General features: G+C 31.1%; 1 protein-coding gene across 1 annotated transcript; it reads right to left on the bottom strand.

Moving 5' to 3' along the window:
• Positions 1-2532: 2532 nt before the first annotated feature.
• On the bottom strand, positions 2533-4506 carry LOC118031353 (non-classical arabinogalactan protein 30). The gene is made up of 2 exons (XM_035035735.2): positions 4004-4506; positions 2533-2990 (listed from the first exon to the last, which is right to left on the bottom strand). The coding sequence occupies exons 1-2, from the start codon at positions 4437-4439 to the stop codon at positions 2686-2688; spliced, it is 741 nt and encodes a 246-aa protein (XP_034891626.1). The 5' UTR covers positions 4440-4506; the 3' UTR covers positions 2533-2685.
• Between the last annotated feature and the right edge of the window lie 5413 nt (positions 4507-9919).

Here is a 9919-nt window from a genome sequence, read left to right as displayed (position 1 = left end):
TTTGGAGCAGATTTAAGTAATCTATCGTCAAGTGAATACAAGAGAGAAGGTATCCTATGGCAATTCTGCTAATGGCGGGAGAATTTCTTTGAGATAGCTTCGGGTATTGGATTGCTTGTTTGCTATCCACACTGGAATTTGTTCATCCTTCATGGCTGAATTATGAGAGCAACAAAACTAAAAAATTGATTAAACTAAAAGAAGAATTAAAAAAATTAATTAAACCAATTATATTTTGAAAAAATTGACTAGTTCGGTTTTATAAACTTAAAACCAAAAAAACCGAACCGAACTGAACCAAACTCAAACCGGAAAAAAACAAGTCAAACTGAGCCAAAACCAGAAAAACCAAAATCAAAACCAAAAAAATCAAGCCAAAACAAAAAAAAAACCAAGCCAAACCAAGAAAAACTAAGCCAAACCGATTTAAACTGGTTTTTATCTTAAAAAACCAAACCGAACTAAACTAAAACCAGGCAATTCGAACTTGTTTTGGTTCGTTTTTGATTTTTTTTTAAAAAATAATAATTTATATTTAATTATTTTTTTTAATAAAAACCGAACCAAATCAAAAATAATTACATTTAATTGAGCAGTGGTTACGCGGTAGAATCAGGTTCATCTCTGGTAGCAGATTTTATTTCCCAAAAATCCATAAAAATTGATGTGAACCACATGTTGATCATCAGGGCTAGAGATTTGTTGGCGAGAGGATGAGAAGGTAAAGTGCAACATGAATTTCGAGAAGCAAATTCAGCAACAGCTGATTATTAGAGACTCATGCGGATTTATATTTAATATTGTATTATGATCTGATTATGTTTACTGTTTCTCGTTTAATTAAATGTTTTTAGGGTTGTAAACCCTGGTTTCAACAACCAAAAAAAAAATGGTTTTAAAATTCGTATGTGTATTTTAAACTTTCATCACTTGCTATATGCAGTTTATATGGTTAAGGTTCCTAGACGATTTACCTGTTACCACTTCATCTGATGAAATAACAAATAATATGATTTCCTACGTTTAGGTTATGAGGATTTTGATTTGTTGTTTAATAGTTATGATTTCAAGTTTTTTTAAAATTATTAAAGGTTTATATCGTTATTAATTTTAAAATTTAAAAAATTAATCGAGATATATATAAACTAGTCTAAATATTCATGTTAATTAAAAAATTATAAAATCATGAATAAAAATACCTTTAAAAAAAAAAAAAAACAAGAAGAATCCATTGGAAGAACAGCCAAATCCTAAGTTGATCTTTCATCAGGTAGTCTTTGGGTTCTGCAGAAAAAAAAATTATTGTACTCACCACTCACTGGATTTCTTTTAGGAAATAACTACTTCGTGTGTCTTTGAGGCTGTTTGGGACTGCGGTTCAATCTGTTTTTTGCAAAATTTTAATTTTTTTTATTAAAATTAAATACGGTTTGTACTTTCTGGATCGTTTTGATGTGCTGATATCAAAAATGATTTTTTAAAAATAAAAAAACATTATTGGCATGCTTTTCGACACGAAAAGCTATTTGAAAAGCAACCGCTACCACACTCTCAAACACCCTTAATCACTTAATCAGAGTATAAACACATTTTTCCAAAACATCTATGTTAAAGTAAATCTTCCAAGGCCTTTTTCTTTTTTGTACTTTTTTTCTTCGAGAGTATTGTATCTTCGAAGAATTTTATTGCTGTTAGGCATTTTACAGAGTCAAATGGATTGTTTTATTTACTTTGTTGCTTAATGAAACAAAATATGCCACCTGAAATAGTGCATTCACTGCCTCTTTGCTTCTCTTTTTCTCCGAGGATCCTAGCTCCGCGGCTCCACACCTGCCATGAAGTCGTATTAGAACTTCGCTTGCTGAGACTCTTTTTTTGGGTTGAAACCAGGGCTAACAAGCCCAAGATAATTATACTGATGAGTGGTGAGAAAAAAAATTAATTAAATCAAAAAAATTAAAAAAATCTAATAAAAAAAAAAAACTCGATTAAATTGATTTGAATATTTAAAAAAATATTCAATTTGGTTCCTTAAATCTAAAATAAAAAAAACCTCAACCAAACTGATATAAAATAACCAGAAAAAAAAAAAAAAAAAAACTGAAATCAAGCTTATCATAAAACTCATGTCAAACAATATAATATTGGTTGAAATTAATTTTAATCCAGCTTCAGTTTTATTTTTTATAGTTAACAAAATTTTAATTTCGTTTTTCAAAAATCAAATCAAAATAATCACAGCTAATAATTATATCATGTGTGCAAAGACTTTGTCCTTAACGAGACCCCTAATTGCACTAAAGGGACAAGAATGCAAGGGCAAAGGCAAATGCAAGGTAAACTTTTTTAGTGCTAATCTATGGATTTATAGAACCTCATTTATAAAAAAGTACATTCATTTTTTTTAATTAATAATTTTTTTATTTTTAAATTTGTACTTTTATTAAAAATAATTTTTTAAAAAATAATTAATATTTTTCTAAGCTAAAATCTTTAAAATACTTCGAAACAAACTACTATACTTCCAAACAATTCAAACAAGCCCCTGCAGTATCAATTATCTGATGGTTCAACAATAGTAAGGAACTGCCATTACAGACACAGGCCGGAAAAGCTCGAAACACTACTTAAAATGGAGACACAAAGCTAGGAGAATCAGTAGCAAGGAGTACAAATTTGGGGGCATCAACGAGGGCATTTAGACTCAAAAGCAAAAGGGCCAACACTGAAGAGAGCATATCCGCGCTTCTTTTCATCAACGAAAGGCTTCTTCTCAGGCCTTAAGATCGCACCGGCCAGCCCGCCGTGGGTATCAGTGATCTTGCTGCATGCAGTATTTGGTGCTGCGACTAGCCACACCTTGCACTTGTGAAATCCATAGTTGGTGATCGTCCCCGGTGCTTTGACGAGGAAGTAGCCATTTTTGTCGGTTGTGGCCTTCACCTCCAGTGGGTACTTGGTATTGTTGCACTGTAGTTTCACTGTAGCACCTGCCATAGCAATGAATGCTTGCTTACTTTATTGGTCAAAGGGACAATAACATTGCTTTTCTTTTTTGCCTTTTTTTTTTATATAAACAAATGCTTTCACAAAGTTGCTATGGGATACCGTATACAATGATATAGGCATTCGATGTCACTTGAGTGCCTAGTGTAAAGAACTTGGCATTGTTTACAATTTTTATTTTAAAAAAACGTTAAATTAGTATTATTTTTATAGTTTTTTATATTTAATACATTTTAAAAATAACCTCTGGCATTCTCTCAACTCTCGAAAAAAGCAAGGCTGCTGCTTCAGCCCATAACTTTTTTACTTAATTGACGTTACCGGGCATGGAAAAAAGTGCCCCTCCCCCGTCAATTCATATCTTGAATAAAACGCACAACGGATAGAAATATCATGCATGTTGCAGAGAGATCAGGAAAGCTGACACAGTGCGCGTGCAAATGTACAAGTAAAGCACAAACCGTATTAATACACAAATATACGTGAGTCTACATACAAGCAAATGTATCAGAAAATCGCAAGATGTATCAGAAAAGAGAATGTTTGTTATTGTCTACATACGTGAGTCTACATACAAGCAAATGTATCAGAAAATCACAAGATGCCTGTTTGGTATTGTCAACCGCAACACATATGATCTTGGATCATTGGAAACAAGAAAGAGTTAAAACTTTATGAACTAAACTAGCCCCAGCATCTACATTGTCGTTGTTTCTGTATATCCTACGTGTATATATGCTTGGATACTTGAACAAAGTGCAATATATGCTCTCCTATGCATGTTCACACACTACACAGACTTCCAAGATTAACACAAAAGGCAAGCAACATTTCCATGGATAAACTATCTAGTTAGCTAGCTCATACTTGATTTTGAACATAAAACTGGTTGAGTAGCTCAAAAGGAGAAGTAAAAATTGTTTCGTAAGATTATTGTTAGATTAACTCATTATTGCAGAAAATGTTAAGCAAGAGGGATAAGAAAGTGTGAAGTTACCAGGAACTGGCTTTGCTCCCAAGAAGGTATCAACCCCAGAATAGTTGCAAGATTTGCAGTAAACAACACCTTGGACTGCTACAAGCTTTCTAGGGAAGTGATAACTCCGTGGGTGTGGGTGAGAGTGCATGGGAGGGTGAGCTGGTACTGATGGGGGAGAGTGAGGCTTCGGCGGGTGCACTGGTGCGTGTGTTGGAGTGTTGACAGGTGCAGGAGCTGGTGAGTGACCGTGATGGCGGTGATGGTGGTGGTGTGGGGCTGGTGCTAGGCTAGGTGCATGACTCGGTGGCTCACTTACTGGCGCTGCTGTTGGGTAGTGACCGTGAGAGCCATGGTGCAGAGGCTGATCAGCTGGCTCAACTTTTTCACTAAAAACAGTGAAGCATTGCATAGAAAGGAGGAGTGTCAGAAGAGCTTTAGCTGTAACAAAACCCATGGACTCTATCTGTATTTTCTCTTAGAACCTAGAGAATGAAAGAGAGGATGGTGAAAAATACGTTCTCGGTGGAGGGATTTTATAGGACTTTTTAGCTGTGATTCGCTGCGATTTTGCCGATAAAAATCTCTGTTTTTTTCAACACTAGTGGGGCATTCTTAGTCAACAATCTTATCGGTACGTTTAGCATGATGATGAGTTGTATTAAAATTATATTTTAGTCTAATTATCATTTTAAAAAATATTTAATTAATTAATATATATTCTAATTTTAGATAATTTTACTAAAAAAAAACTTTTAAAATCTTGAATATAAAAAAAATGTAATTCATAGTTTTTTTTTTAAAAAAAGATTACAATAGCAAAAACAATATATATATATATATATATATATATTATTTTTTATTAATATAGTGATATTTAGATCAATTTATATAATATTAACTAATTTCATGAATTTTAAACTGGTGATTTTTAAAGAACAAACTCAAAACCTAATCAGTTGAGTTATACCTCTTATAATTTAATAATTTAATGGTTTCAATGTTTTAAAATAATTTTTTTAAAAAAAATATTTTTAAAATACATTAAAACGAATAATAGTCTACACTCTACAGGCTCGGAATTGTTCAGTTAATGAAAGGCAAAGTAGAAGTTTCCAATGAGCTTCGATTTTCGGAACCTCTTTTACTGTTTTAATAGTAATTCTTCAGTTCATCGCTTAGGGTAATCCCATTATACTTTCATAAAATTGGATAAAACTGCCCGAGTTCTTGAGTCCTCAAAAAATAGAAAAGCCAGAGGATTCAAGTACTGTGGAGAAGACCATGCATTTATCAGACACTAGTTTTTTGAATCTCTTGCTTTTGAACGTACACTGGCATTGCTCCTGGTAGAAAAAAGACCTGGACAAGCTGACAAATCTCTGAGTTGGCCCAGACTCGGTCTGTTCTCCTTGTAACCTTTTCTCTTCGAACTTTGAGTAAAATTATCAAGGCTCTCATCTTTTTTTCTTTTTTTTTTTTTAATGTTTTTATAAGGATCAATTCGAATAAGATAGAAAAATGAGGATGCCTTGAAGATAATTGCATGGTAGTGCCTCGTGTTACAGTAATTCAGGAAAAAGAGGAACAAGGGCTCGACATTAGAGAATAAAGATGGCTGCTTTGGGAGTCACGAATAGAAAATTTATTTTTTTAATTGAACAGATAAAGTAAATTTAGTGTCGAATACATAAAAATAATCCGACATTAACTTTCGGTATTTTTTTAAAAAATACTAAAAACTTGCTTTTTTATATTTTAAAATTGTTTTTTTAAAAAAATTAATTTTTTTATTTTTTAACTTGAAATTAATAATTTTATGATGTTTTTAGATGATTTTGATTTAATAATATCAAAAATAATTTTTAAAAAATAAAAAAATATATTTTAATATATTTTTAAATAATAAAATACTTTAAAAAATAACAAATCAATATATACACCACGAAGTTTTATGAATACAAACATGTACTCAAATGCAAGGGAAAGAATAAAAATAAGGTGAAAGAATGGTGGATCCTCCTTTGATTGTTCCTAAAAAATTAACTTTTATGAAACAATAAATTCTCTAATACTTAAATCAGTAGATGTATTAAAGAAATAATGTGCAAGAGAATTGAGGCAAATATATTTATAAACCTTGGTGATATCAGCTCACCTCAGCTCACCTCAAGGTAAAGAGATCTGTATAATAGTTGATTGATATAAACTTTGGTTTCCATTGATTGTAATGCCTTATATTGTCATTGATGAAGAGAATGGTGAATATTAATAACTCATTATCTAGAAATAGTCATCGGTTAAGAAATGAGGTACTTGATTGCATAGAATATAATGTGTATTTGCACCATCAACCATTAGCTAGAAAATTTAGTGCCAACCTATATAAAAGTTGGTGCTTGCAAAGAATCTGTTAGTAAAAGCATAAAAAAGTTTGTGTGTGTGGACGGTGTACAATGTCGCGTTCTAACTTCTTATAAATTGAAAAAAAAAAATAACATTAAGGTGTGTGCCAATAATTGAGGATTTTGCATTGTGTTGGGCCGAGTACTTTCAGAATGAAATTAAAAGAAAAAGGACGACACATCATGAAAACTGTATAGTGTAACCCTGACCTAAATAACATGGGGTGAAGACCATATTATTTCGCCCGAGCCCAAACAACTTGAGGCTATTTTTTTTCATGAAAAATATCGTGCATAATCAATTGCCCCCAGTCTTTTAAGCACATGTGTCTGAAAGACTTAACTAGTAAAAATGAAGAAATAAAACACTTATAGTACAAATATTGCTGTGGCTTTGTATGTGTTAAAATGTTACCTTTTTGTGTGTTGTGAGCATGTTTGCATGGGGGTTCTCCTCGTAACTTTGTCAATGTTGGTCATGAAGACATAAAGAATGATCTTTGATCGTTTTAGAGATAAATATTTATAGCGACTTGAAGAAGGATTTGCAATCTTCTCAGAGACATTAAAGACACATATGGAGATTAAATAGATACATATTTGGAGATATAGAGATCTCACCTCGGAGGTTTTCATAGAGATATAAAGACCTAGCATGACAACTTTAATGTAGACATGTTTGGAGATATGAAGATCTCATCGTGTATATTTTCATAAAGATACATCAAGAAGATTTTAGTGGAGATTTTTGTTAGAGACAATGGATATATAGAGAAAAATTATTGCTTTTAAAATAAAATTTTAAAATATAGATATACAATTATTGGAGACAATTTAAAGATTACATGATCTCAGATGGATCATTTAGTGTGTAGACTTTCTTCCTTTAATACTTAGATTTTTTTTTTTTTATCAAAAACTGATAAAGTTTACCTCTAGGTTATTATTCTCTTGATCTTTTTTTTTTTAGAACATGGCATGTCCATGCTTGTAGTGAAAAAGATAGAACTTATTAGGGCTTCTTGTATTCATGCTACTTTCGTGGGATAAGAATATTACATAATTTTTTTTTTTTTTATAACAACTATCACCTAAGTTTGTGTGGTGGTCAAAATGGTAGTCAAGAGCTTGAAAAACATAAGATGATGACTGATGTTTCTCTTGGTGTTTTTTTTAGATGCTTTAGTTGGAGACTGATAATGTTAGGGAGATTTTTCTTATGAGTGAAAACAATGGTGTTCTTATCTAGTTATACTCGCTTCTTCTACCCTAATATAATTTTTTATTGCCTATTTAATACTAAAAAGATTTAAATTAGTGACAATGCACAACATTTTCTATAAGAAGTAGTTGTATACTCTACTAATCAGAACTTCTGTGGCGATGGGTTCAATGAGGCTTTCCATATTAAGCATTTTCTTTTAAAACCTTTGAAGATAAATCTTGGTGTGTAGGTCATCTAAACCCTTTAAACATCATTTAAGCTTAAACAATCATTTTTTTCACAAGCCTAAACCACAACTAGCATTACATGCCTTTAAAAATCATTTATAATAAAAAACCATAATTCTAGGAAGGATAAGCAATGATCTCAAACAATATAGAGAATTTCTTAAAAGTAAATCATGATTTCTTAAGATTTTATCATAATGCTAAAATGGGTGGCAAACCCTTCGATGCATATTCTTTTAAAAAAAAAAAAAATTCAACACGCATCAAAGCATGCTAAAGTAGGCTACCAAACTTAAACACCTTCTGAGAAAAATTACAACACCTTAACAGACATCACAATATCTTTTATATAAAAAAAACCACCATTTATCTTTTATATAAAGGCATATCTTAGGTGTCAACCATTCATAACCCTAAAGAATAAGTGATTTACAAAATTATTTACAAAGATGATAATGATGCATGAGAATCTTAAGTGGTTCATCAGGGAAACAAGTGGTCAAATTTATCTCGAGGGCATTTTGGTTAATAATGACAACAACATGATTATCTAAAAGGTTGAATAATAGTGATAAATATTGAGCTACTTCAACTAGAAGGGATGCTATTTATAGCCAAATCAGCTAAAGAGCAATTCTATAAGAAGAATAAGTGTATTGAAATCAGATGGTGGCAATATGACTTAAAATAATCTATAATAGTGGATGATTTGGTGAACTCTCTCAACTTTTGAGAGTAACACCACACTTAAGGAACATAGTTCAATTAGAGGGCATCTTTATGAATGGATAATTTTCCTTTTTGAAAGATGATCATGATACCAGAAAAAAAAATGATGTTACATGAGTGATTTTTTTTATAATTACTGAAAGGGTTTGCAGAGCCAGAGTAGTTGGAGGCGATTCAAAATAATTCTTGGCAATAAGGACTTGATGAACTCCTTTAGAAAATGAGAAAATAGAGCTTTGATTCCTATTAAGGCAAACAACAAGCACCATACTTGAGGGCACCGTTAAAAAAAAAAAGAAGGGAACGATCCATGGCATAAGATCCAAGTTGCTCGAAAAAATGGTGATTAGACATATTAATCACATGGGCAAAATTTGAATGGGTTGAAAAGTCAACTGACCAAAAATACTTATCTTGAAAGTTACAAACCTTATTCATCAAGCATGAGAGATATTGTAAAGTAAAAAAATGGCTTCTATTTCAAACTAGGAAAGAATGCATACATATTATCTACCCCTAAATCTCTGTATAAATGCTTTTGTAAAACTCTCACAAATAAAAAATCCCTAATAGGGTAAACAAGAATTCAACAAGGACCATACTGATTCAATACAAAAATCCAGCTTTGAGAGCATAGATATCTCAAGATAATGTTTCAACATTTTCAGAGCTAAGAGGCAAGTCACCTTTAAATGAAAGGATGTTTAGACATCTTGAAAAAAAACTCCATGTTTTTCATAAATAGATGGGTCACTTGGTAGAATAACAATATCTTAAAAAAAAAAATGAAAGTTTTTCACAAATAGGTAGGTCACCTAGAAAAATGAGATAATTTTAAAAATCTTTGATTTTTTCACAAACGAGTAAGTCACTTGGAAGAATGAAACCATTTTTAACAATGTCATCGGGGGCCCATTAAAAAACCAAATGTACTAAGGGGCCCATTAAAAAATTAAGTTTGAAATGTAATTTTTATGCATAATTGTTTACATACATTTTTAATTGAATTTCGTAAAACTCTATTTGTTTTTGTGTTTCAAAAATGCTTTTGAAAAAATTTAAAAATTTTAATTTTTTTATTTGCTTCAAATTAATATATTTTTAGTGTTTTCATATCATTTTGATGCGCTGATATCAAAAATATTTTTTTAAATTATTTTAATGTATTTTCAAATAAAAAAAGCACTATAAAAAACAATCTCAACCACACTTTCACCAAACATTTTATACATGTTTTTTATTACACATAAACTTCAACCATAATTTTTAACAAATACATATCTAAATCACCCCACTCTAATCATACTTTTTTAAAACTTACTTTTTTAAAACTACAACCACAAAAACAACC

Source organism: Populus alba, chromosome 11, assembly GCF_005239225.2.
Source record: "Populus alba chromosome 11, ASM523922v2, whole genome shotgun sequence".
Lineage (NCBI taxonomy): Eukaryota > Viridiplantae > Streptophyta > Magnoliopsida > Malpighiales > Salicaceae > Populus > Populus alba.
Note: the sequence above shows the minus strand (reverse complement) of the source record. Positions and strands in the feature narration are given on the sequence as shown.